Source organism: Pezoporus wallicus, unplaced genomic scaffold (genome assembly GCF_028554395.1).
Source record: "Pezoporus wallicus isolate ANWC-B61680 ecotype Strahan unplaced genomic scaffold, APGP_CSIRO_Pwel_v1 contig_4684, whole genome shotgun sequence".
NCBI lineage: Eukaryota > Metazoa > Chordata > Aves > Psittaciformes > Psittacidae > Pezoporus > Pezoporus wallicus.
The window spans coordinates 2,734,750-2,759,621 of record NW_026637499.1 but is presented as its reverse complement, the minus strand read 5'-3'; the positions used below and the strand labels follow the sequence as shown (position 1 = coordinate 2,759,621).

The window sequence follows — 24,872 nt, the reverse complement described above, 5'->3', positions numbered from 1 at the left end:
AGGATATGGCTCAGACGGGGCCTGCAGCCCCAGGGACACACGCACAGAGCACAGGGAGGTCCAGCAGTGGGACAGGATCGGGGTGAGCGGGCCCAGCTATGGGACGTGGCCCCGTGCTCCCCACAGGCCATGGATTGGGAAGCTGGGGCAAGCGGCCGGGATGCTCCCTCCCTTCCTCCAAGCACAGCATCCCGCTGCCCCCGGTGGGATAAACACCCGCTTCCTGCCCTTAATCAGCTCCAGAGGGGTTGGGGGGAGGACAAGGGGGGGAGAAGGGAAAAAAAAAACAACCTCTGGAAAGAAAAACTCATTTCCTGCGCCAGAAGAAAAAGATAAAGTCTGGGCTCATTACAGGGAACTTTACTGGGGAGAGACGGGAAAGAGCCAAACACAATGTCCTTGAAATTTCCTCCGCGCGGCTCCGGCCTCGAAAACAGGATAAAGGCGCTTCCGCTGTCTCTGCCGGAGCGTGCCGGGGGGGGAACGGGGCCAGGGGCTCGGCTACAGGGCGTCGAGGTGGGAGCAGACCTGCTGGAAGACCTCGTCCACAGAGCCCTCGGCGTTGAGCTGGGTACGGAGGGGGTCAGAGATGGGGGCTCCCGCCAGCGAGAGGAGCTCTTCCAGGGATGGATGTGGCCGTGGGTGGGGAGAGTGGGGCTGATTCAGGGTGCGGGGCCATGCGTGGAGGGGGTCAAGCCCGCCCCAAATGAGCCAGGATTGGGTTTTCCTCATCATCCCCATCCGTCGCTTCCCCTCCCCAGGGACCACACACGCGCCCATAGGGCTGGAGGGTGCTGGCATCAGCCGCATCCCCGCTTACCTGGCGGACGATGCCTCTGCCCTTGTAGAAGGTGATGACGGGCTCGGTGGCCTTGTAGTAGGTCTCTAAACGCTTCTTGATGGTCTCCTCGTTGTCGTCCACCCGCCCGCTGGTCTCGCCCCGCTTCAGCAGGCGTTTCACCATCGTCTCCTTCCCTGCGTCCACGTAGAGCAGCAGCGTGGGGGGGGCGATCTGCGAGCACAGAGCACACGGGTGTCACCGTGGGTCTGCTTTGGGAGGTGGTTGTGGGGAGAATGGGGTCACAAACGTGTGTCCCCCTCCCCATCCTCTGCATCTTCAGTGTGGGTCTATGGGGACATCATTCTGGTGTCCTGGTGGCCTCCAGATCCATGCAGAGGGGGGAAAAGGGACACCATAGCCAAGCATTGGATGCCTGCCATCACCATCATGCCAGCACTGTCAGCCCAAGGACACCCTTGAGCTATGTCCCCCATGCACTGCACCCTGGTGTAATGTCCCCAGGGCAGGGTGCCCAGTTTAGACCTGTTGGGATGGGGTGGGATCTTCACTGGGATGGACAGGCCAGGCTCCTATTGGATGGAGCCCCTCTTCCATGCCACCAGCCCTCACCTTCTTCTCAAACTCCTCTCCCTGCTTCACCTCGCGGGGGTACCCATCGATGAGGAAGCCCTTGGACACGTCTGCTTTGGCCACCATGGCATCCCTCAGCATGTCCAGCACCGTGTCCTGGGGAGGAGAGGACAGAGCACACATGGGACAACACACCCTGCACCCAGAAACCCCAATCCCTGCTGCAAACCCCTGTGGCAGCACAGACAGAGGTACCCCATGGCCATGAGCTGACCATTACCGTGGTATCTGGTGTCCCCAAAGCCACCCCTGCCTGTGAGTCCCACCACGACTCACCAGGGGCACCAGCTCGCCCTTCTCCATGATGGCCTTCAGCGTCTTGCCCCGCTCCGAGCCTGAGCTGACCTCTGCCCGCAGCAGGTCCCCCGTGGAGAGGTGGGTATAGCCATACTTCTGCACGATCTTCTCACACTGGGTCCCCTTCCCTGAGCCAGGGCCACCTGCAAGTCACACAAGGGCCACACGTGCCCCGAGCCGTGGGTAAGGGGCTGCAGTGGTACATGGAGGCAGTGGCATAGCCTGATGAGATGGGCGAGATGAGCATCCCAAGGCCAGCATCAGATGGATGAAGAGAACTGCTCCTGGGATGGAGGATGCCAAGCGCTTGGGGTTGGCACGGGCTGCTGGCAATGTGGGTACCACCACCCTGATAGCACCCAGGGCATCACCCAGGGCATCACTGTCACAGTAATACCCAGGGTATCACAACCCCATCAGCACACAGGACATCACCAGCTCATGCAAGACCCAGGACATCACTGTCCCATTGGCACTTGGCCATCACCATCCCATTGGCATCGAGGATGTCACCACTGCCTGCTGGCACTCAGGACATCACCCCCCAGATGTTTACTGTCACATCACCCCAGATGCTGCCACACCATGACCAGCCAGAGGTGCCCTCCCAGTCCCAGCAACCCTGACCCACCATGGCCCCAGCGACAGGGCCTGGGCACAAACTTACCCACCACGAAGATGATTTTGTGGTTCTTGAGCTTTTCTGGAGGAGACAAAGGGATAAAAAGGGCTCTCAAAAGCCAGAAAGGCCACTGGGGAGCACGGTGTCCCTGGGGGTGCCAGATCCAGGACAGGCATCCCTAGGCATGGAGGGGACTGAGCCCAAAGTGCAGGGAAGGTGGAGGGCAACCACTGGGTGTCCCCCTTGTCCTCATCACCTGAGCAGACCATGGCTGACCACAAAGACCCAGTGGTGCTGTGGCCACAGGGCTGGAATCCCACTGCTGCTTGGTACCCTGGAGACGGTCACCGGGCACAGCTCCACCGTGGGTAGGGATGGCCACATCCATCCCTGTGGCCAGGTTGTCACCCAATGTGGGGCTTGGCACGGCCACCTCCCAACAGCCCCTGACCCCCATCACTGGTCCACGGACCTTGTGGCACAAACCCACCCTTGTCCCCTGCCAGCACCCAGGAGCAGGGCTCCACCTCCTGCAGGACCTGGCCAGGGTGCAGGGCGATGCCAGGGGGAGGCAGGGCTAAAAATAAAGGCGAGACACTTTGGGGACACTTTCCCATCTCCTGATTACAGGCGGATGGAATTACAGCTCCTCCGGCACCCGGCGCTCCCCGGGGCTGGGGACCGAGCCAAGTGGCTGGCAGGGACATACTGAGGGGATGTGGGGCACGTAGAGGGCTGGAGGGACATGGGGTGGACAGAGGGGAGGGAGGCAAGGAGGGGACACAGGGAAGGGTATAAGGGAGGGGTGAAAGGGACAAATGGGATGGGCTCAAAGGGGATTGAAGAGATGTGGGTAGAGGGAGCGAATACCTGGGAGGTGGAGGGGATGGATACAGGGGGATGTGGGCATGCAGAGGGGATGGATGCAAGAGGAACCGAGGGATGGATGCAAGAGGGACCGAGGGGATGGATGCAAGAGGGACCGAGGGGATGGATGCAGGGCGGGTGGATGCAGGAGGGTACCGAGGAGATGGATGCAGGAGGGACCAAGGGAACGGAGGCAGGGGGATGGCAGTAAAGGCGACGGTGGGGACAACGGGATGGATGCAACAGGGGTTGGAGAGGACAGATGTAAAGCAGATGGATACAGAGGGGAAGGATGCAGAGGCGACAGTCACTCACCTGTCGACATGCTGTTGTGGTCCAGGCACAGGAGCACTTCAGGCTGCAAGGGAAGAAGAGGAGGATGAGCAACTCAGAGCACTGGGGACACGCAGGTCCCCATCTAGGGAGACCAGGGGTCTCCTTTCCCTGCCACCCTGCTGCCCAGCTCCACGGCCAAGGTGGGGGCCAGGTTTTCTGCCCCAGCACCAGCAGGGAGGGTGCCCTGACCTCAGCCTTCGCCCGCAGACAGGGAGCTCTGCTCCCACATCCATCACCTACCTGGCTCCCGGCACCTGCCGCATCCGGCTGCGGTGAGGGCTTCCCTGTGCCGGCTGACGCGCGGTGACGTTACCGGCTTCCTCCCCTGCCCTGACCGCATCCCAGGGCCCAGAGCGCCCAGGACCCCACCTGGGCTCCCCGGCATCACCAGGACACGAGTGATGGACACAGCACGCCCCCAGAGCAATGGTTTCTATGGGGGGGGGGGTGTCTGGAAGTGCCCCATTGCACCCCATCACCTCGGACAGGGGGGTGGCCACCCTGCCTGCCCGCACCCAGCCCCGCGGCACCCGGCCTGCTTGGCCACAGCGTCACCCCAAACCGGCTGGATGAGGAGCTGGGATCGGGCAGCCCAACAAGGTCATCTTACAGCGGGAAAGGGCAGAGGCTAAGTATGGCCGGGATGAAACCGGCACCGGGTCACGTCCCGCTGCGGGCCCTGGCATGGGGCTGGGGGGGGTGCAGGACCCCCGGGGTTCCCTATTGTGGAGGGTGCTGAGCACCGACCTTGGTGGGGCCATAGGGGCTGGGGGCAGCCCTGGTGCTCAGTGGGGGCTCAGGGCTTGATCCAGCGCGGCGCTGAGCCCATGGGTGCAGGGTGAGGGTGATGTGGTCCCGAATAGGTGCTGGGCCGGGGGGGTCTGGATGGGGGTGTGAAACACGGCCCAGGACACCCCAACACAGCCCATTGCAGGAGGCACCCCGGGGTGCTCCCATCAATCTCAGCCCAACACCAGTTCCAACACAGCCCTGCCTCACACCCAGCACCCACCCCCTCCCATCAGCACCCAGCTCCTGCCTCCCTGGGACCCCAAGGCCCAGGACTGGGCTGCTCCAGCACCCATGCAAGCCCTCAGCACCCATGCAATAGACCCAGCACCCTTATTAGACCCCAATACCCATACAAGACCCCCAGCACCTGTGCAAGCCTTCCAGCACCCCTGAAAGCCCCCCCAGCACCATGCAATGGCTCCAGCACCCTTGAAAGCCCCACCACCATCCAAGCAATAGCTCCAGCACCCACTGAAGCCCCCCTGCACCCATGCAATACCTCCAGCACCCATGCAATACCTCCAGCACCCATGCAAGCCCCCCCCATCCAAGCAATACCTCCAGCACCCATGCAAGCCCCCCAGCACCCATGCAATACCTCCAGCACCCATGCAAGCCCCCCAGCACCCATGCAAGCCCCCCCCAGCACCCATGCAATGGCTCCAGCACCCATGCAAGCCCCCCCCGCACCCATGCAATGGCTCCAGCACCCATGCAATGGCTCCAGCACCCATGCAAGCCCCCCCATCCAAGCAATAGCTCCAGCACCCATGCAAGCCCCCCAGCACCCATGCAAGCCCCCCCAGCACCCATGCAAGCCCCCCCATTCAAGCAATAGCTCCAGCACCCATGCAAGCCCCCCAGCACCCATGCAATGCCTCCAGCACCCATGCAAGCCCCCCATCCAAGCAATAGCTCCAGCACCCATGCAAGCCCCCCCGCACCCATGCAATGCCTCCAGCACCCATGCAAGCCCCCCCAGCACCCATGCAATAGCTCCAGCACCCATGCAAGCCCCCCCCAGCACCCATGCAATGGCTCCAGCACCCATGCAAGTCCCCCCAGCACCCATGCAATACCTCCAGCACCCATGCAAGCCTCCCCAGCACCCATGCAATGCCTCCAGCACCCATGCAAGCCCCCCCAGCACCCATGCAATGCCTCCAGCACCCATGCAATGCCTCCAGCACCCATGCAAGCCCCCCCAGCACCCATGCAATCGCTCCAGCACCCATGCAATAGCTCCAGCACCCATGCAAGCCCCCCCCGCACCCATGCAAGCCCCCCCAGCACCCATGCAAGCCCCCCAGCACCCATGCAATGGCTCCAGCACCCATGCAAGTCCCCCCAGCACCCATGCAATACCTCCAGCACCCATGCAAGCCTCCCCAGCACCCATGCAATGCCTCCAGCACCCATGCAAGCCCCCCATCCAAGCAATAGCTCCAGCACCCATGCAAGCCCCCCTCGCACCCATGCAACCCCCCAGCATCCCCTGCGCTGCCCCCCCCGTTCCTGCAACCCCCTCCCGGGGGCAGGTCCCGTCCGGGCACAGCATCCCCGGGCACCGGGGCCCGCTCTAGCGCCGGTGCCGCAGTGCCCCCCCCCCCCATGGCAGGCTCGGGTCCGGGGATGGGGGGCACGCACTGACCTCTGCGGGGCCGGGCGGGGGCAGCGGCTCCGGTCCTGCCGGCTCCGGTACCGCTATATATAGACCGCGGCGCCGCGCTGCACGCCGGGAGCGGGCCCGGGCAGCCGCGGGCAGCGACGGGCAGAGCCGGGCCCCCCCCTCCCTCTCCCGCGGCATTGATGCGGTCCTCGGGGTCCGACAGCGGCCAGCGGGGGCTATGGGGGGCTATAGGGGGCTATGGGAAGGGGTGCGGACCTGCAGCACCGGGGGCTGTGATGCGCAGACCCCCCCCCCCCCAATGCCTCAGTTTCCCCATCTGCGGGGGGAAACATCGACCCCGGTGGGTTTGGGGACACTGGGGCATCGCCGGGGTCCATCCTGTGCCTCTTCTGGCACCTCATCCCTATCCTGGTCCCCATCCCGCCACAGCACCCTGGTTACCACCCGCATCCTGCCAATGAGAAGGGGAGCCCCAGGGGTGCAGTGCCCTTACTTGCCTTTCTTCATCCTCCTCCTCCTCCGTGGCTGCAGAGACCCCCTGCACCCCCTCGCTGGGGTGTGACACGAGTTGGGGGGATCTCAGCCGTCCCCCGCTCCAGGCAGGGCACTGGAAGGGATGGCTCATAGCTGGGGTCAGCTGGACGCTGGACATGGGTCCCTATGGGTCTCATTCCTGCACCCTCCCAAGTGCCCAGAGCCAGCATCGCTGTGGGTTGGGGGTCTGAGGACCCCTGTGACGGCCCCACCAGCACCCAACTGCCCAGCCCCAAACACCCATCCCGGAGCCAGGGCCCAAGGCAAGAGACTGCAGCGATGTTTATTCCTGTACAAACCCCTACAAAACACGGGTGCCGAACGGCTTCCCCTGGCACCGCGTCCGCCAAAGCCCCAGCGCAGATGGGGCACAGCCAAGGGGAACCCGGGGCACAGAGCACAGCACCCAAGCTCGCTGCATCGAGCTGCTTTCCACTCAGTGCTCTGCTGATGGGAAATGAACAAATCCTCCTCTGGCTGGGGGTGCTGAGGGTGCTGCACCCTGTGCCACTTCCAAAGGGTTATTAAACAATGAGGACCCTGCTCACTCCTTTGGCTGGGAACCCCAAATACAAACCCTGGGATGAGGAGGAACAAAACACCCCCCCCCCCCCCCCCCCCCCAAATCCCATTGCTCCAATAGAAAAGGTTTTGGCAGTGTGGGGGGCAGCAGTTCTGGGGGGTGGCTGTGGGGTGCTGGGGCACCCATGGTGGCAGTGTCACCCCCACAGGGTCCCACTGAAAACTGCGGGGTGCTGCTGAGGGGAGGATGTGGTGGAACAGGACTGGGGTGATGGGGGTGGCAGAGAGGGGCTGAGCATCAAGAGGGTCCCGTCCCCCTTGAAACAGTCTCTGTGGTGGCCCCTAAAGTGATGCAGCCCCAAAGGGACCTCAAATCCCTCCTGTGTTCTCACAGGACCAGGCAGGATCTCACCTCCATGTCCATGGGGGGGGGGGAACACCCCAAACCCCGCACTCACCCCAAAACCCAGCTCAAACCCCAACACATCCCAGTGCGAGGAGCCACCGTGAACAGAGGCAACGGCCCCTTAAGAGGCACCCGATGCCTGGCTCCAACTGCTCCAAACGGGATGCAGGGGAACCCTCATCCATCCCAGCTCCAGAGGCAGCCCCTAGGGCCACGTGGGGTGGGAGAAGGTGATGTTGTAGAGGCCGGCCCAGCTGGAGAAGACCCTCTTCTCGGTGATGAAGCGGTGGTGGTTGCCCTTGCGGCTCCGCTCGTTGTGGATGTAGGTCGTGCACTCATCGGGGCCCTTCGGCTCATAGTAGTGGTAGGGCAGGCGGCGCGGCGGGGGCCGGCGGCTGCGGGTTGGAAGGAGGGGGGAAAAGCATGGGGTGAGCCCCACGGTGGGGACACGGGGCTGGGATAAGGGCTCGGGGGTCTCCTCACCCGCAGTAGTTGGGTGGCACCATGCCGTAGACATGGACGGCATCGCAGAGCTCCACCGCGATCACCATGGTGAACCAGCCCGTGCTCAGCCACGACCGCGACTTCTCCCTGGGGGGGGGGGCACAAGCACCATGGGGACAACAGCGGGGAGGTGATGGGGATACAGACCCCAACTTGCCCCAACCCCGTGGAGCAGCCCCAAGAGCCAGCTCCACCCCGGGGACATGCTAAAAGTGGGGATGCGGCGCCGGAGGTGGCTCCGAGGTACCTGTCCTTCCCTGTCTCCCCCCGGAACAGCTCATCGAACTGCTTCATGCGGCCGGGGGAGACCACGTAGGCGGTCATGTTGGGGAAGGAGGTGCTGACGCGCTGGATGATCTTCAGGAGGCTCTTCTGCATCTTGGCGGGCGGCCCCCAGAAGATGAAGATGGTCTCGGGGGTCTTGTTGACGAACTCCTGGGGCCGCTTGAGCACGCGGTAGAGGCTGGAGTGGGCCACCACGCGGAAGGTGGTCTTGTTGCCCACGTCGGCCTCGTAGCCGGTGGTGGGAGCGTCGTTCATGCGGATGGTGCATTCGGCCCCATCGATGGCCGTGCCCAGGCGGGTACCCAGGAGGTGGCTGGAGCTGGTGACAATGACGCACTGGCGGCAGCGGGCAGCGAGGGTCTGGTGATGACAAACACCGGGTGTCAGCACAGCCCAGCAGGGAGGGATGGAGCTGGGCAGGGGGCAAGGCATCGCTGTGGATGTCACCCTGCCCCGCAGCTCGTACCTTGTTCCCACACACGGGCAGGTACCCGCTTTTCACCCCCCACTTCTTGAGGTCGGGGGGCCGGCGGGCTCTGCCCCGCAGGCGGCTGTAGGGGAACACCTCGCTCCCATTGCCGGAGCTGTAGATGATCAGCAACATGATCAGGGCAAAGAGGACCCCCAGGGCGGCGGCGCGATGGCTCTGCGGGCAGGGGGAGAGCATCAGCCGCTGCCCCCAGCCCTGCTCCCCGCGGCACCTCCAGTGTCCGCAGGGAGACTCCCGGTGTCCATGGGGACATGCTCCGGCACTCACCGTGCTGCCACTCATGTCTTTGTGCCGGCCTCAGTGCACTGCGACCGCCAGTGTCCCGCGAGCACCTGCAAGGCACACGGTCACCCCCTGCACTGGCCACTTGCCACCTCGCTTGGGACGGCGGGGGTACGGGATGAGCCACCAAGCAGCCCGCGATGGGTACCCAGTGGGACACCCCAGCACTGATATGGGGAAGGGAATGCCAATGGGATCAGTGGTGTGGAGGAGCTCAGCGTGGCCACAGCTCATGCCAGGGAGATCCCTGCAGCGGGCTGGGATCCAGGGATGGATTATCCCCCGCCGGCAGGCCCGAAGCCACTCAAACCCATGGGTCAGCGTGGGTAAACCCGGTGCTTGCGTGGTAAATCCCATTAAACCAAGCACCAGGGAGTCTCAGACCGCGGTGGGGAGGAACTGAGACCTGCCCAGCCCAGCTCACGCATGGGCTCAATCCAAACAGAGCCAGCAGCGACCTCTCCAGCCCCAGGGTGCTCACCCCTGGGGGGGGTCCTGCTCCGACCTCCCCTCGCCCGAGCTCGCAGCAATGGACTGACCCAGTTTATCCTGTCAGGTCCTGGTTACTGAGGCACAGCTGCTGGGAGCAATGAGGAATTAAAACCAAATTGAAGCCTCTTCAGTAATTGCCCTGGGGGGGGGGGGGGGGGGAGCAGGGATGGAAAATGATGCAGCAGCTCCTGGCTCCAACCCCAGGGGCCCCGCAGGGCTCTCAGGGCCGCTGTGGATGGACGGGAAGGTTCCAACCGGGGACAGCCTTGGCGTGCTGGTGCAGAGGAGCCCCGACGTGCACAGGTTGCAGGGGGCAGCACCGGGGCCCCTGCACCTGCATCTCCGCAGTGCTCTGGCCATGGGGGACCCCACATCGGGGACCCCACATCGGGCCTTACTTGGTCGAGGGGTCTCATCTGCGGCGGGCAGCGCACGGCGCGGGGGGGGCGTCATCTCCTCCTCGGGCCCCGCAGGGGATGCGGGATGTTGCGGGCAGGGGGAGGTCCGGTTCCACCGCTGCCCCGGGCTCACATCGCGGCTCTGCCGGGAAAGGGCTGATCCAGACCCGCTCCCGCCCGGTGCAAACCCCGCTGCACTCACAACGTGCACGGATCCCCCAGCCCCGGATGCGATCCCTGCTGATGCCCGGGAAGGGAAAACCCGCCCCGGAATGCGAATCCTCCCCCGCTTCCCAGTGCTCCCCCCACATCTCCGCACCCAAGGGTGCAGCCGTCCCCCGGCAGTCCCGCTTTGCAGGAACCGCGCAGACCGGGGCCCGTCCGCCCTCCATACCCCCCCCCCCCCCCCCAATTTACCGTGCACCGGAGCCGTTCCACCCCTGCACCGGCTAAACGGGCCCGGAGAGGACGCAACGTATCCACCGACGGCTCCGCTCCGCAGTGCGCCGCAATGCTGCTGCTATCGGTGCCGGTACCGGTGATGCCGGTACCGGTGATGCCGGTGCCGGTGATGCCGGTGCCGGTGATGCTGATGCGGCTGCCGCCTGGGCCGGAACCGAGGACCAACGCAGGGTCCTAGCGCCGCCCGCCCGAGACGGAGACAGCCGCAAGGGTCCTAGCGCCGCCCGCCAAGATGTGGAGCTCCGCGGGGGTCCTAGCGCCGCCCTCCCCGCGCCGGGCCCCGACGGTGCAGGCCGGGGCTTGCTCCCGCCCCTGCGGTCTGACCCGTCCCACCCCCGAGGGCACCGGGGCGGGCACCAGAGCAGCACGTGGCGTCCGGGCCGCATTGTTGGGATGCCGCCGCCTCCCCCATCGCGCTCCGGGGATGTGGTGTGGCGGGGAGGGCGCTGACCGGGACCTGCAGGCCCTGTTCGGGGGGGGATCTCGGCTCGGCTGCGCTAGCGGGGCCCTTCCCTGTGTGCGGGTGTGGCAATGGGGCAGAGCCCCACGGGCTCTTGGTTCACCCTCGCCTGTGGCTCCCTGTCCTGGCAGCATCTCCAGGTGACTCGCGCCTCACTCGACCCCTGCTGAAACGGGGGTGAACGCGGCTCCCTCTGCCCTCCTCCTGCCTCCCCCGACACCTCCAGGCCCACCCAAACGCGTGGCATCTGTTAAGGGTTCCAAGAGCTGCAGCCGGGGTCAGGGCCGCGCACGCCGGGTCCTGGCATGACCCAGGCCTCCACAAACGCCCTCCCTGCAGGGCAAAGATCAGCCTGGACCCAGCACAGAATCCACCCCAGCTCAGCGCCCATCTCGCAGGGACCTGGTTGGGACGCAGCTGCTGGTTCCCAAATGCTCTCCACCGTCGGCTTTCGGCTCCTTCCTCCGTGCTCAGGCTCAGCTCTACCCCCTCACCACCTTATTTATAGCCTGGCAGGGGAGCAGGATGCTGGCAGCACGGAGAGCAGCTGCTGTCCCCTGTCCCCACGTCCCGCAGCCCTAAGGGGCACAGCACAAGGCACCATCGAGTTAAAACTGCATTTAATGGCCACGTTTGCTTTGGTCTGAATCCAAGGGCACTTGTGACGAGGCAACGTGAAGCCCCCCCTGAGCTGTGTATGACCCCAGGGCATCCCAGTTAAGGGGATGCAGGGGACCACAGGGACCTGCCCCGGCGCAGAGCAGCAGAAGGTATCAGGATGGGGAAGCCCTGCGCTCCCCCATCAAGCACCAGGAATCAGGGAATCAGTGGGGCAAGGAGCTCCATCCCTGGGAGAGTCAGAGGCTCATGGCCCCGAGCTCTGCTGCTGTCACGCTGGAGCCCAGCAGCGTGAATGTTCCATCCTGCATTAAATATTCACCCCAGCAGAGCAGGTGGAAACCCTCTGCGGTCGCATTGGGTCCATCAGAGAGGTGCTTGGTGCCAGTGGGGCTCTACGGGTCCAGCTCATGGACACCAACATGGGGAGGGTCCCAGCCCACCCAGCAGCTGGAGGAACCGGCCCTGCTGCTGTAGCGGCACCGGTGCAGCCAAGGCATGTCACTGCAGGATGCTGCCTCGCCCCATGGCTCACGCCCTATCCGCTGGCCCAGGACGGGTGGGTGAAGGTGATGTTCTTCCTCTTGGCCCAGCGGGAGAAGATGGTTTTCTCGGTGATGAAGCGGTGCCCGGCGCGCTGGGCTCGCTCGTGCACCAGGTACATCCTGCACTCGTCCAGCTGGCCCTGCTCGAAGTAGTGGTAGGGCACGCTCGAGTGGTTCTTCTCCCTGTTGCGAGGGGATGTGTGTGTGTGTGTGGGACTCGGGGGGACGCTGGGTCACCCCGCGCCCGCTGCTCCCCACGTACCTGCAGTAGCTGTCGCTGACCATGCCGAAGACGCAGATCCGCTCGCAGAGCTCCATGGCCAGGATCATGGTGAACCACCCCGTGCTCAGGAAGGAGCCGGACTTCATCCTGCAAAGCACCACGATGAGCGGGTGCGGTAGGGCTACCAGCCCAGCTGGGATACGGGTGTCTGATGGGGAGGGGGGACGACACTGGTGCTATGGTGGGGGGAACCCAATGGGGTCTCTGTGGGAGGTGGTGGTACCTGTTCTTGCCCGTCTCATTCTGGAAGATGTCGTCGCAATAGGCCATCTTCTCATCGGTCAGGGTGTAGATCTGCAGGTGCGGGTACATCTGCATCACCTTCAGCAGCGCCTGGTAGGTCGAACCCCCCTTCTCCCTGCTCATCTTCCTCGCCGGCCCCCAGATGATGTACAGGGTGTCCTGGCACTGCTGGAAGAAGTAGCGCTGGTTCCTCAGGAGCAGGGGGACGCTGGTGTGCGATACCACGCGGACGGTGCTGCGGCTGCCCACGTCCTCCTCGTAGCCGGCGGTGGGCGCGTGGTTCATGCGCAGGACGCACTCCTGCCCATCGATGGCCTGGCCCAGGCGTGAGCCCAGCATCTGCCCCGAGCTGGAGACCACGGCGCAGCGGCGGCACAGGGCCCGCTCCAGTGGCTGTGGGGAGATGAACCCATTGGCTCCCCATTGGCTCCTGTAGCCCCTTCCGCCCTCATTAAGGAAGGGGAAACTGAGGCACGGTCGGGCCGAGCTGCCCCATCCCCGCTCACCTTCCCATCAGGGACGCGGCTGTACCCCTGCAAGCGGGGGCCAGTGGATGCTGTGGGGCTGCCCCACTGTGCCGGGGGCCGGCAGCAGGCCCGCGGGCACGCTTGGTTGCACAGCAGGACGTAGAGCACAGCACCCAGCGCCGCGCACACCAGCGACAGGAAGAGCCGGGCCTGGAGCAGAGCGGGAGAAGGAAGGTTCCTGCGGGCCCGGCCATGTGCGCTGGATGCCGGGGGCTCCACGGGGCCGTGCACAGGAGCAGACCCCACGGCGATGGGCGTGGGGCGCAGGGGGAGCGCTGGGTGCCTGCACCGAGCTCACTTCCTGCAGGCAGCACCGGCCGAGGGCCGCGCTCAGGGGCTCGCTGCTGCCTGCGGGGTCCGCGGCTCACCCGGGCTCCTTCCCCGCCGGTGCCGTCGGGTCCCGCCGCCCCTGCGGGTACTCACCAGGGTCTTCATGCTCGGGGGGCACCGTGGGGCCCGGGGTCACCAGGAGGGTCGCGGCTCGCTCCCTGCGCACAGAGCGGGCTCAGCACCGGGGACGCCCATCCCCGGCACCCCAAAACCCGAGGTTCCCCCCCCGAGGTCCCCCCATCCCTTCCCCGGTCCGGGCCGCACTCACCGCGCCGGGAGCCCCCGCGGCGCCGCCGCTCCCCGGCCCCCAGGGCCGCGGCCGCCGGGTCCCGCATCCCGCGGGGCAGCGCCGGGGCGGGGCCGAGCGGGCACTGCCGGCACCGGGACCGCCCCCCCCCTCCGCCCTGCAGCCCAGCACCGCCTCCGGCACCGGCACCGGCACCGGGACCCGGCCGCGGTGAGCCGGGACCGACCCCGCACCGAGGGCAGCGCCGCACGTACCCTGGTACCGACCCGGAGCCATCCCCTGTGCACCGGCCCCAACAACCCAGCTATGGACCCCAGTGCCCATCCCCGGTACCCGTTTCCCTCTGCACCTCCTCTGCCCTCGCTTGGGGTCCCTGCTGTGACCCCCCCGCGTCCCCAAGCCCCCTTCTCACCTCCGTGCACCATCAGCTCCCAACCACGCCGGACGCTGGGACCGAGGGGATCCAGAGCAGCTCAAACCAGCAGCCCCTTGGTTCCCAGTCCCCACCTGATGCCCCCAAAGGGCCGCCCCTTCTTGCCCCCGGACTACGCGAAGCGCTCCCGAGGCGAGGTGCCTGTTGCCCAGGGGTGGGTGCTGGACTTTGTATCCTCCCCTTGTTGACAAGGAAACATGAGAAGTAGCCTCAAAACTGCTCCCAGCCCTGCCCTTGGCACGCTTGGAGCAGGATTAGAGATGAGGTGACAGGGACACTGCGGGGCTCTGACGCAGGAGGCAGCGCCTGGGGCAAACCCGACTGTGGGCAGACACGACCCCATCTTCCACCCTTTGGCCTCCTCCTGCCCCAGCTCACACCCGCCCTCATGGGCTGGGTTGAGCCATGTCCGGGTGCAGAGGGGCCGGGAAGGGTTTCTCACCCTGTGGAGCAGCACCAACACTGAGGCAAGGCAAGAGGGGTGGATGGAGGCCTGGCAGGCTCTGCAGGAGCTGCGGACAAACCTCCATCCGGAGCCGAGCCTCTGGACCACGCACATGGGTTTAAACCACTGCCAGGCTCAGCCCAAGGCACCCCGAGCCACCAGCATCACCCCTGGGCAGGACCGGAGGTGACGGGACACGCTGCTGCCTCGTAGGGGAAGCTCTCAGTCCATGTGGGAAGGATCAGAGCACCCCAATCCTGCCCTCCCCTTGCTGGAGCTGCCCCATGGCACAAGGCTGGGTATGCCCAGGCCACCCAGTCAGGGTGTTTCCATGTCTGATGTTTCCCAGTGCTCACATGCCACACAAGGGTTCCTCTTCAGAGAGGTCAGATTGGACTTGAGCAAGCTGCTCTAGTGGAAGGTGTCCCTGCTTGTGGCACGGGGTTGGAGCTGGATGGGCTTTAAGCTCCCTTTCACCCCAAACCTTCTCTGATTCTATGATGAGCTCCTCCAGCAGGCAAATGGAGAATACAAACTTGCCTTTTCCAAGCCCAAAGTCTCATTTCTTTCCTCTCAAACACCACTGAGAAACCCCCACAAATCATACGTGAACATTTAATAAGGACACAGGAGGAACACACTGGACACAACAAGAGCAGCAGGCAAGGATCACCCAGAGGCTGAGCAGAGGGTGGAGGTTGGTCCCCAGCCACTGCAGCCCAGAGCACAGCCCCAGTTTGGAGCAGGTCCCTCACAGCAGGGCTCTCTGGTCCCTCTCTCAATGAGCCCTGAATGTCAGGTTTGGTTCCCTTGGTCAGCACGGTGTAAACGGGTTTGTCTCTGCAGGAAGGAGGGTTTGGTGCTGAGCGCTGCCTGCTCGGGGCTGCAGGCAAAGTCTTTTCTTGGCTCTGGCGCCTTCTCACCCCCCTTCAGTCCAATTTCTTGACAGGCTTCCTGTTTTTCCACATCACAACCGTTATAAAAACACCTGCAGTGAGAAAGAGAACAGATTGGGACAGGAAGTGTCTGATTACAGGTGCTTTGAATCCCACTGCAGTGAGAAACGGGCCCCGAGCAGCGTGAGTGAGACAACTCCTCTGTGCAGGGCCTCAAACAGCCCACGTTACACCCAAACACCAGCCCCCAGAGCCTGTGCTGCAGCAGTGGCCACAGGGAGCATGGCACAAGTGTCACAGAGGCCCCAAGCAACCCTCTTCCCTCTTCCTAATTTAGAAGCTTCTAATTAGAACAAGAGGAATGACACTCACCTATAAAGAGCAGCAGCAGCAGCCCGGCCACCACGGGGATGAGAACCGCGTACTCCCTGGGCAAGAAGTACTGGTGGATGCTGTGGTCGCTGTCGATGAAGGGCTGCAGGGCACAGAGAGGGCTGTCAGGAGGTGGCACAGCACCAGGCCCATGCCCCAGCACCTGCAGCCTCGTGGTTTCCAAAGCAGGATGGAAATACCAAGCAGGAGATAGCTAAAAATAGGGCTGCCAGACCAGGATGTGGCTGAGGAGGCTGCAGCGTTCAGCAGATGACAAGGGGCAGGGATATGAGGCCCATAAAACCCCAGGCTGGGCTCAGCTGCCATCCTGCTCGGTGCTGAGCACAGTGAACCCCAGGGCTCTCTGCCCTGCAGAAAGGAGAAGCTGATCCTGGCTCTGCTTCGTGGTGATCCTGCCAGGATCCACTGGAAGGCTTTGGACACTAGAGAGCAGTGTAAGGATTCCTGCGCGGCAGCGTCCAACAGCACAAACACAGCGGGAACAGAGCAAGCAGGGGCAGGAGGGAACTCAAACCGGTCGGGGGTTGGAGGGGAAGCTGCCAGGAGCCATCAGCCAGGGCTGCACCAGGCCTCACGTACATGGAAAGCTCACAAGATGTTTCTTTCCAGGAAGAAAATCATTCATGAGGTTGGACCAGATGATCCTTGAGGTCCAACCTGGTGTTCCCTGATTCTAATGACCCTGAAATGGACAAACCTATCAGGCTCAGAAACACTTTTCCAGAGCTCTGCATTCATAGAATCATAGAATAGTTAGGGTTGGAAAGGACCTTAAGATCATCCAGTTCCAACCCGCCTGCCATGGGCAGGGACACCTCACACTAAAACCATGGCACCCAAGGCTCTGTCCAACCTGGCCTTGAACACCCCCAGGGATGGAGCATTCACAACCTCCCTGGGCAACCCATTCCAGTGCCTCACCACCCTCACAGGAAAGAATTTCCTCCTTATATCCAATCTAAACTTCCCCTGTTTAAGTTTTAACCCGTTACCCCTTGTCCTATCACTACAGTCCCTAATGAAGAGTCCCTCCCCAGCATCCCTATAGGCCCCCTTCAGATACTGGAAGGCTGCTATGAGGTCTCCACGCAGCCTTCTCTTCTCCAGGCTGAACAGCCCCAACTTCCTCAGCTGTCTTCATACGCGAGGTGCTCCAGCCCCCGATCATCCTCGTGGCCCTTCTCTGGACTTGTTCCAACAGTTCCATGTCCTTTTTATGTTGAGGACACCAGAACTGCACACAATGCTCCAGGTGAGGTCTCATGAGAGCAGAGTAGAGGGGCAGGATCACCTCCTTCGACCTGCTGGTCACGCTCCTTTTGATGCAGCCCAGGATACGGTTGCTTTCTGGGCTGCGAGCGCACACTGAAGCTGGCTCATGTTAAGTTTCCCATTGACCACCACCCCCAAGGCCTTCTCCACAGGGCTGCTCTGAATCTCTTCCCTGCCCAAACTCTTCTCCCTATCAAGCTCTCGGTAAGAGTGATCTCTTTCCCTATTTACCACTTTTAATTCCCTTTAGAGTCAGCAATCCAGGGGACTACAAAAGCAGACACCACCAGCATCACCTCTAGAGGGACCAGGCTTCAGCTGACAGCTCACATGAGCTTTGGATCTTACCCTGGCTGGGTCAGCCTGGTTTAGAGCAGCAGGGCAGGCAGCGTGACTGAAGCTTGGTCTTGCCCCGAACCAGGAAGCTGGCAAGCAGAGCCCCACAGGAACACATCAGCACCTAAGCAGGGCCCGGGCAAACACCGTGAGGGGGTGAAGAGCCTGGGTTGTAGCCGCCAGGAGCCCCGTACCAGTACGATGATCCAGAGCGTGTAGTAAACGAAGAGGAGGGCGCTGAAGGTGACCCGGTTCCCCCGGCAGGGCCCGGTTCCCCTCACGGCGCCCCGGGGCGCGGAACGAAACCTCCCGCTGCGCTGCCTCCCCGTGGTACCCGCTTACAGCGGGGTCAGCGACGGGAGAGGAGCGCCTCCCTCAGCAACGCGTTGTGCTGGTGTCGTCTATGGACCCCAAGGGCTCAAACCCAGCTCCAACACCCGAGGTACTCGGGTCCTGTATCCCAATCACCAAGGGGATGGTGGAAAGCAAAGCCAAACCCGATCCCAACCAGCCCTAACTTCCCCCTTCTGCTTCCTTAGCAGATACTGGGGTATATTTAAAGCAAGAAACAAAGGGAGCAGAAGCAGTGTGAAGTACCAAAACCCCTTTATTCCCCCCCAAACCATAACAACATTTGACATTATATTGATTTTCCTCATATATTTGTTATTTCTCTACGTTAGGAACCAGATACAGAAAATACAAACACGATCTCTGTTGAATCAAAGACGGCACAGCATTCCGTTAGAAAAAAAAAACAACACAAAGAAACAAACCCCAAAACTAGAGGAGCAAGATAAAAATGGTGAAAAATAGTCATTCCCTCCAGCCCAAACTCTCCAAGAATCATCATCATCATCATCAAAATAGAGCAGTGGAAGTAGCTTCTCTTTCTAAACGCACTTTAAGAAACAAAGTTAGAGTTTTTTTCTCTTTAGATTTCAAAGTAAAAAAATGTTAAACTATCTCTTTTTCTTATTTTCAAGCCATTTTGGAAGTTTGCATAGACCCATTCATTCCCTTTCCAAAAATATCAGCCATCTCTCTATAGAATCTGATAGAAATCAAGTGCGCGCCTCCGCTGAACAGCACCGAGCTCCATTGGCTTCCAAGAAAATAAACCAATATCTCCCCTTTCCCCCCACAAAAATACGGGCTCTATCATTATTCCTTATGTTTGAGACAAGTTCTGAGGCTCAGCTGCATCCAAATTCCTTGTTACTTCCCAGTTTTCCACGTCCGCTCCCTTCCTGATGGGGCAGGGGCGATGCAACATGGAGAGGGCATCAGGCTCGGGAGAGAAGCGAGGGGGAATTTGGGGCTCACACCCCAGCCAGGAAGTGGCTCTTTAAGGACAAACGCCTGCGACCAGGCAGCGCTTGTAGGTCCTTGCTCCTTGGGGACCAGCCTTGTCCACAGGGCCGTCACCGGAGCAAGAGGTGATGGGGTAAAGGAGGGTGAATCTGCAGCTCCCGGGTAAGGCAGTGAGGAGGGGAGCAAAGGAGGAGGGGTCCCCCTCTCCAGGAGGGGTGTTTTAACCTACGTGCTCTAAGCGTACCTGGAGTGAGGTTTTCCCAGAGGTTCACAACACGTTGCACGTGCAGAGTCCAGCTGCAGGTGCCAGAGGGTTCAAAAGAAAACAGCGACGACAACAATAAATAAGTCACCCCCCTCCTACGAAGATGAGACTGAAACGGGTGCTCTGCAGGGCTTGGGACCCTCTATAAACTGAAGCAAGCGTTAAAAAGGGTCTTATTTGTAAGGAGGATGAGGAGGGGGAGAGATCACGTGCCTGCTGCCCGAGGGTCAGGACAGCACGAGGGCCCCCATTTAAAGTGCTGACCATACAAAAGATGATGGAGGAACAACATCCTTCTCCCCCCTTTTCTTTTCCCTCCCTATCACAATTTCCAATTGAAAGCCATCTCCTTCACCAAGTCACAGCTAAGCCTATTCTTACAGACATTCACTCAGTTTAGATTGGTTTAAAAAGAAAAGAAAGTTAGTAAAACAAAAAAGTTACATTGAATTTCCCAACTCTTTGCAATGGGCTTTCACCAGCTAAAGGTCCAGGAACTGGCTGAGCAGAGCCCACACATCTCACCTGGCCCCCAGTCCAAAGCAGAGGCCAGCTCTGCACTCTGGATCAGCCAGGCAGGAGCAGCCCTGCTCACCAGCATCACAGACCATAGGGATGCAGAGTCTTGCCAATAAGGTCCTTTTAGTTTAAGCCACCTCTGAATCCCCTGAGAAGGGGAACGATGTGGGGAAGAGCATCCTCCCCCTTCAAACCCCCCCCCCCCGGAATAAAATATCAATGAAACAATAATGCAAGTCAAAAAAAAAACAAACCACCAGCCTGCTGGGTTTATAAAAAAAAACCTCAATAAACTTCACAACAAAAAAGAAAACCCCAAAAGGAAACTAACCAGAGGTTTGGGTCTGAAACTGATGCACTGCTTCAACGCTCAAAGTCCACTGAGGAACAGAGGGCAAGCGATGCCACAAGGAGAAAAGTGCTCGTGAGATGCAGCTTCCCGAGGTGGCAGCGAGTCTGCAGGATGAGGGATCCCACTGCCAGCACCACTGCCTCCATGCCCACCAATGGGCACTGCAGTGGGAGCTCTGTGTGGGATCCAGGAATAGGAACAGACTGCTCCTTCCTCCTGCTGGGTGCCGCAGCCCTGGCTGTGCTGCACCAGGCTGAATGGCTAGGGCTGCTTTCTAATTCAAAAACAAGGGTAGGAGAGCTAAAAAGCTACGTAAAGACCAGGATCTGTGGAGTCAATAATGTGGAGACAAGGAAGAGACACCCCATGAGACACAGTTATCAAAAACCACAAGCAGTGATGTGCCAAGCCGCTGGAGAAGAAGCCAGAGATGTGCTCAGGTTGGCCACAGCTATGGAATGGAGCAGGTTATGCCTCTGCCAGCCTGGGAAGATGAGACCAGCTTTCTGGAAAGCTCAACTGCTTCTCCTTTTGCTTTGCTTGGAAGAGATTCCTCCCTCTGTGTGTCCCACTGGTGATTTCATGACAGGCCAAGCTGCCAGCACATCGGAGCAGCTGACTCTTGCCAATGGAGCCCAGAAGCAAGCCCTGGATTCCAACTGCTCTGACAGCCAGTGCCATTGTTTTCCATGGGAACAGAAGCAGAGCAGCACAAGTGAGCTGGGTTTTGGCCTCTTTCCTGGCTTATGTTTGCTCCTTTCAAGTCCTGCTTGGACCTGATTCCCCCCCAAAGGGCTTTGCTGGTCCCTGGGGAGCAGCAGGGGCTCTGCGCTATGGAGCAGCTCTGCAGGCAGGGTGGAATACCCATTGCTGTCTGAGCCTGCTGCTGCCCTCACCCTGACCAGAGCAGAGGGTCAGGCCAGGCCTGGCTTTCTGGCAAAGCCCCAGGGAGAGAGAAAAGCGAGTGGTCCTCCCCTTCCTGCAGACACACAGCTCCCCGGGAGCAGGGCAGGATGCTCACCCGCCTGCGAGCGAGTGCCAACCCTACCCAGACTGAACGAAGAGATCACCATTAAGAACCTCCAGCAAATGTGAAAGAGCTTTTGTCCTAGACAGACTCTCTGATCCGATACTTCTCCCCTACATTAAACCAAAGCAAGGTGTTGTCTGTAACCCCTCTTCTTACCCTAATCCAAATTTAATTCCCTTTGAAGGGAAAGGGTGAAAAAAGATCCATACCCTGCATGTGGTCTGTCCAAATACAGAAACCTCTTGACTCAAAGAGAGAAACTGTCAAATCAGAGCAAGCAGCTGTATAGCTTTGCCACGCTGCCTAGCACCCTCCCATGCAGCCATCCTTAGTGAGCAGGGCAGAAACAATAAATCGAGGTCCTTTCATTCCTTGTTTCTCATTCTGCTGAATTCCCTTTTCCAGTAGCTCATCTGCATGCATTGTGGCTGCAGAGACCACAGCTCACCCTTTTTGCTTTCCCATTAAGAAAAGGCTTTCCAATAACTAAGAATTGGAACAACACTGTGATCAGTGACAAGTTTCTACTTGCTGAAGTGTGTGCGCACACACACACGTGTGTCAGAGGAGGGCACGTCCCCAGCCGTGCCCAGGAGGGTGCCACTGCTCCGAGTGCACCACAGTCCACTGGCAAAAGAGGAAAGGGCACTACAAGGAAATAGCTTCTCAGCTGAGAGTCTCTGTACAGGAAGGGCTGCAAGCACAGCCCCTGGCTGGACTTTGCCTACATCCTCGCCTGCAGTTCAGCTGCCAGGAGAAGACGTGAGAGCTGAAAGGGACTGACCGACATCTCTGCCACACACTGCAAGGAAAAGAGGCAGCTCAAGCATCAACCAACAGCAGGAACCAAACCCAAAGAGGAACAATTGAAAGATCAACCAGAGAACAGTTTGAAGCCTTGTCAGAAGAGTTCACTCGCCACACAGCACGTAAGAATGGCTGCCATGGCTAATGCAGCAGAAGACACCCATCCTACCTTTGAAGGCAGAGACAGTGGCTTCTCCCCAGCCCCAAAAAGAACCAGCACAGGCACAGATCCCCACTGACAGGGCAAGAAAGGCCAACCAACACCAATTCCCTCCCTGGAGCAGGCCAAGAGAGGCAACTGTTAATCACTACCACAACAGAGAGACCACCACAGTCAACTGCACCCTGCCCTAGCCCAGGGGAGGGCTATCAGATAGCCAGATTCTTTTCAGAGTTCAAGAAGGGTACTTCCCTTCCTGAGCCTAAAATAACAACAAAAAAAGAAGAAAACAACAACAAAAAAAGAGGCTTTGTATTCCAAGCTCCGACAGTGGCTATTTGCTGGCTCAGTGCAGCAAACAGGGATCACACTCCTGGAACAGCAAGTAGAAGCCTCTTCCAGGTAAAATCTGGAACCTCTAAAGTGCTCCTGCTAATGCTAACAGATGAACACTGCCCTTCCATGCCCAGCAGTGGAAGGGTGTAATGCAGTTAGTGGTATAACAGCATTAGCATTTAACCATTATCAACTCCCATCTGGATCGTGGTAGTTTTCTGAAATGCACTTTTGGGAAGTGTTTCCTATGAGACAAGAGGATGATTGGGGATTTGAGGGCAGGAAGGTGAAGTGTACACCATAGCATACCTTGTTCCGTAAAAACCGTTGCCTTGGAAGGTGATGTTCCCTTGCAGAGTCAAGGGGATAAAGCATCCTGCAAGTGGCCATTTCACTGTGTCACCCACAAGCAGCTCTCGGTTTGGTTACAACGGTTTCCCCCTCTGCCCCAGTGGTTTCAAGAGTTCACAGTGGTATAAACCCAATGCTTTGGGGAGACAGAAGCTGAGAAGTCCCCTGCTGCAAGTGAATGGGTGGAGTGAGGGATGCACATGAGCAACATCCTCTAGGACTAAGGATAAGCCCAACAGACACCTTACATCTGAACAGAAACAGGGGGAAGGCAGGCACTGGAAGAACTGGGAAGTGGAGAAGGGTAATGCCAACTCAGGGAAAAGTGCATGATCTAGAGTGGTCTCGGAGTAGTTCTGCAGTGCAAATGTATGGGGAGGGGTGTGGAGAAATCCCTTCTGGAATGCTGCATGAAGAGAGGTAAAGGTTGGCATCCATGTGGCAGCGGACTGGGTAGGGGGCCTGTTTCCAGCAGCTCTACCCTGTTCTTCACATTTAGTGGGTTTCAATCACCACTGGCTCGTAAACTCCAGATGAGACCCTGGGGAGGCAGCAGGGAAGAAGAGGAGAAAGCCAGGTTATTTCCCCCAGTCACTTCAAGTTGTTATTCTGAGCTCTCCCCTCACAAACATCACCCTCTAACCCCACACCAAAGACTGAGAACAAGGAGCCAGTCTGGCCAGGAGTCAAAGCTCATAACACAAACCAGACAGCTACGCGGCAAGCTGACACCAGAGCAATTGAAAGAGCTGGGTGTAACGCATGAATCCTAAAGGACAGAGGAAAAGGGGGAGTATCCTGCGCAAAGAGCCAGTGTTCCTGGCTTTGCTGTGCTCCCCTATTTGTCACCAACTTGACAGATCTTTGTGTTACCATCATTGTCTGGGTGGTTTTTTAACCTCAAAAGGTGCTGTAAAGATTCAGACTCAACCAGCCAAGACACTGCACTAAGAGCAAGAAAAAGCTGTGTTTATTCTCAAGTCTTTCATGAGAGAACAAGCCCTCAACGATGATGGAGGAGGCAGGGAAAGGGGACAACAAAGCAGATGCTGCAGTCTTGCTGCAGGCCAGCAGGAGGCAAAGCTCCCTGTGGGCGCAGCAGCAAACAGGAACCAACCTCTACCATTTTGTCCTTTCATTCCTTACTTCAGTTCCTGGATCTAACAACTAGGAGCACATTATGTCTCCTAGCTCCAGCTGAGAACTGCATTCATAACCCAGCACAGCTGGAGCCTGTCACCAAAGGGATCCCAGGGGTGTTAATGTGGGTATAAAGCCACCATGTAGCACATGACATTTAGAAATCTCTCCTGTAGCAAAGGGTGAAAGTTTCCTGGGTAGAAAGAGGCAAGCAATCCTTCTGGAGCCCCTCTGCCATTGGAAACCTACCTGTTTCCCAGCTGAATACCGCTCAATGTAGTTGTTCCGTCTCTGCTCACAAACAGCCTCAGGTTACTGTCTGTGGATAGAAAATGAAGTAAACCATGAAAATCCAGAAGTACCAATGGCTGCCGGGTGCTCCCCTCCCAGACACATTACACAGCATGGAAACAAGTGGGTTTCTGTGCATACATAGTGTTCCCACAGTAACAGAGCCTTTGGGAACTCCTCTGCTTGCTCTGAAAGGGAGCCTCATGTACAAATCAACAAGTGTTAAGCTTTGGAAGAGTAAATGCAGGACATTAATTCAGTGATACTCCTCCAGCTGCTTCTTTGAAGGCAATTCCATTGATCCAAGTTGTGGGCCAGCTTAAACACATCCGAATGGATGAGATGTAGGGCCTCATCCTGCTTTTGTAGGCTCACTGGAGGAGAAGCTCAGCCTGTTCTGCCCATGAGAGGTGGCTACATTCAGTCTAGTTTTAACTCAGGCTAAGTGAGGTGTAAATTCACATATGATAAGAGTGTTGCCATGTGCAATGATTTAAGGTGACTAATGGTAACTATACAAGCATGAATAACCTGGGCTCAAGTTTAAAACTTACCAAAAACCTCAACAAGATGAATGAATAACCTGGGCTCAAGTTTAAAACTTACCAAAAACCTCAACAAGATGAAAAGGACTAAACTGGAAAATTCAAACAAATGCAGTGATATTTCTTACGAACAGATGTGACTGCAGTGGAGAAAACCCCTCTTTAAGCTCTCAGACCTGATGACCAGCACACTGTGACACACCTTTCTTCCCATCCTTTTGCAGAGATGGGCTGTTTCCCTTCCAGTTGTGCTCTCCTACTTTAATAAATACCCTTGGGCTGACCCTGGATGAAGGCCACTAGAGCGGTACAGAGAGCTGATGTAACTGATTTCCACCGTGCTGAAGAACCAGTGTTTTTCCCTTCTCATCCTTTCTGTCTGA

General features: G+C 59.5%; 5 protein-coding genes across 8 annotated transcripts in view; all 5 read right to left on the bottom strand.

Moving 5' to 3' along the window:
- Window positions 1-345: 345 nt before the first annotated feature.
- On the bottom strand, window positions 346-6,068 carry AK1 (adenylate kinase 1). 2 transcript variants are annotated; one of them, XM_057405916.1, is made up of 7 exons: window positions 5,998-6,068; window positions 3,534-3,576; window positions 2,397-2,432; window positions 1,709-1,872; window positions 1,412-1,528; window positions 821-1,012; window positions 346-567 (listed from the first exon to the last, which is right to left on the bottom strand). In XM_057405916.1, the coding sequence occupies exons 2-7, from the start codon at window positions 3,541-3,543 to the stop codon at window positions 502-504; spliced, it is 585 nt and encodes a 194-aa protein (XP_057261899.1). In that variant the 5' UTR covers window positions 3,544-3,576; window positions 5,998-6,068; the 3' UTR covers window positions 346-501. The 2 variants fall into 2 exon arrangements, with proteins under 2 accessions (XP_057261899.1, XP_057261900.1); XM_057405917.1 differs by lacking the exon at window positions 5,998-6,068 and adding an exon at window positions 3,795-3,899.
- A 1,038-nt stretch (window positions 6,069-7,106) lies between these two features.
- ST6GALNAC6 (ST6 N-acetylgalactosaminide alpha-2,6-sialyltransferase 6) lies at window positions 7,107-10,201 on the bottom strand. The gene is made up of 6 exons (XM_057405915.1): window positions 9,890-10,201; window positions 8,985-9,049; window positions 8,694-8,873; window positions 8,190-8,587; window positions 7,922-8,029; window positions 7,107-7,833 (listed from the first exon to the last, which is right to left on the bottom strand). Exons 2-6 carry the CDS (start codon window positions 8,997-8,999, stop codon window positions 7,644-7,646), a joined length of 891 nt encoding a protein of 296 aa, XP_057261898.1. The 5' UTR covers window positions 9,000-9,049; window positions 9,890-10,201; the 3' UTR covers window positions 7,107-7,643.
- A 1,656-nt stretch (window positions 10,202-11,857) lies between these two features.
- Window positions 11,858-14,136, bottom strand: ST6GALNAC4 (ST6 N-acetylgalactosaminide alpha-2,6-sialyltransferase 4). 3 transcript variants are annotated; one of them, XM_057405912.1, is made up of 6 exons: window positions 14,017-14,136; window positions 13,451-13,515; window positions 13,007-13,177; window positions 12,481-12,893; window positions 12,237-12,344; window positions 11,858-12,114 (listed from the first exon to the last, which is right to left on the bottom strand). In XM_057405912.1, exons 2-6 carry the CDS (start codon window positions 13,460-13,462, stop codon window positions 11,961-11,963), a joined length of 858 nt encoding a protein of 285 aa, XP_057261895.1. In that variant the 5' UTR covers window positions 13,463-13,515; window positions 14,017-14,136; the 3' UTR covers window positions 11,858-11,960. The 3 variants fall into 3 exon arrangements, with proteins under 3 accessions (XP_057261895.1, XP_057261894.1, XP_057261893.1); XM_057405911.1 differs by having other exon boundaries at window positions 11,863-12,150; XM_057405910.1 differs by having other exon boundaries at window positions 11,922-12,157; window positions 14,017-14,126.
- A 945-nt stretch (window positions 14,137-15,081) lies between these two features.
- Window positions 15,082-19,559, bottom strand: DPM2 (dolichyl-phosphate mannosyltransferase subunit 2, regulatory). Its single transcript, XM_057405978.1, has 4 exons — window positions 19,484-19,559; window positions 17,574-17,716; window positions 15,751-15,853; window positions 15,082-15,470 (listed from the first exon to the last, which is right to left on the bottom strand). Exons 1-4 carry the CDS (start codon window positions 19,557-19,559, stop codon window positions 15,412-15,414), a joined length of 381 nt encoding a protein of 126 aa, XP_057261961.1. The 3' UTR covers window positions 15,082-15,411.
- Window positions 19,560-21,413: 1,854 nt separating this feature from the next.
- The window catches only part of EEIG1 (estrogen-induced osteoclastogenesis regulator 1), a 35,190-nt gene continuing 31,731 nt past the window's right edge, over window positions 21,414-24,872 (bottom strand). The window contains exons 11-12 of the mRNA XM_057405909.1: window positions 23,903-23,972; window positions 21,414-23,054 (exon numbers count right to left, since the gene is read on the bottom strand). Coding sequence (XP_057261892.1) covers window positions 23,009-23,054; window positions 23,903-23,972 — 116 coding nt within the window. The 3' untranslated portion in view covers window positions 21,414-23,008. The remainder of the gene's footprint in view (window positions 23,055-23,902; window positions 23,973-24,872) is intronic.

Coding starts and splice junctions, on each gene's coding strand:
- AK1 (XM_057405916.1), bottom strand. Junction 1,873..2,396: donor CAAAATCATCTTCGTGGTGG/GTAAGTTTGTGC, acceptor TGTGACTTGCAG/GTGGCCCTGGCTCAGGGAAG. Junction 568..820: donor GCAGAGGCATCGTCCGCCAG/GTAAGCGGGGAT, acceptor CTCCGTACCCAG/CTCAACGCCGAGGGCTCTGT.
- ST6GALNAC6 (XM_057405915.1), bottom strand. Junction 8,588..8,693: donor TGCCCGTGTGTGGGAACAAG/GTACGAGCTGCG, acceptor TGTCATCACCAG/ACCCTCGCTGCCCGCTGCCG. Junction 8,030..8,189: donor GGGGAGACAGGGAAGGACAG/GTACCTCGGAGC, acceptor CCCCCCCCCCAG/GGAGAAGTCGCGGTCGTGGC.
- ST6GALNAC4 (XM_057405911.1), bottom strand. Junction 12,894..13,006: donor GCCGCGTCCCTGATGGGAAG/GTGAGCGGGGAT, acceptor ATCTCCCCACAG/CCACTGGAGCGGGCCCTGTG. Junction 12,345..12,480: donor AATGAGACGGGCAAGAACAG/GTACCACCACCT, acceptor GGTGCTTTGCAG/GATGAAGTCCGGCTCCTTCC.
- DPM2 (XM_057405978.1), bottom strand. CDS start 19,559: ATGCTGGTGAGCAGGGCTGCTCCTGCCTGGCTGATCCAGAGTGCAGAG. Junction 17,717..19,483: donor TGCTTTGGACTGGGGGCCAG/GTGAGATGTGTG, acceptor CCCCGCTGTAAG/CGGGTACCACGGGGAGGCAG. Junction 15,854..17,573: donor CGCTCTGGATCATCGTACTG/GTACGGGGCTCC, acceptor TGTGCCCTGCAG/CCCTTCATCGACAGCGACCA.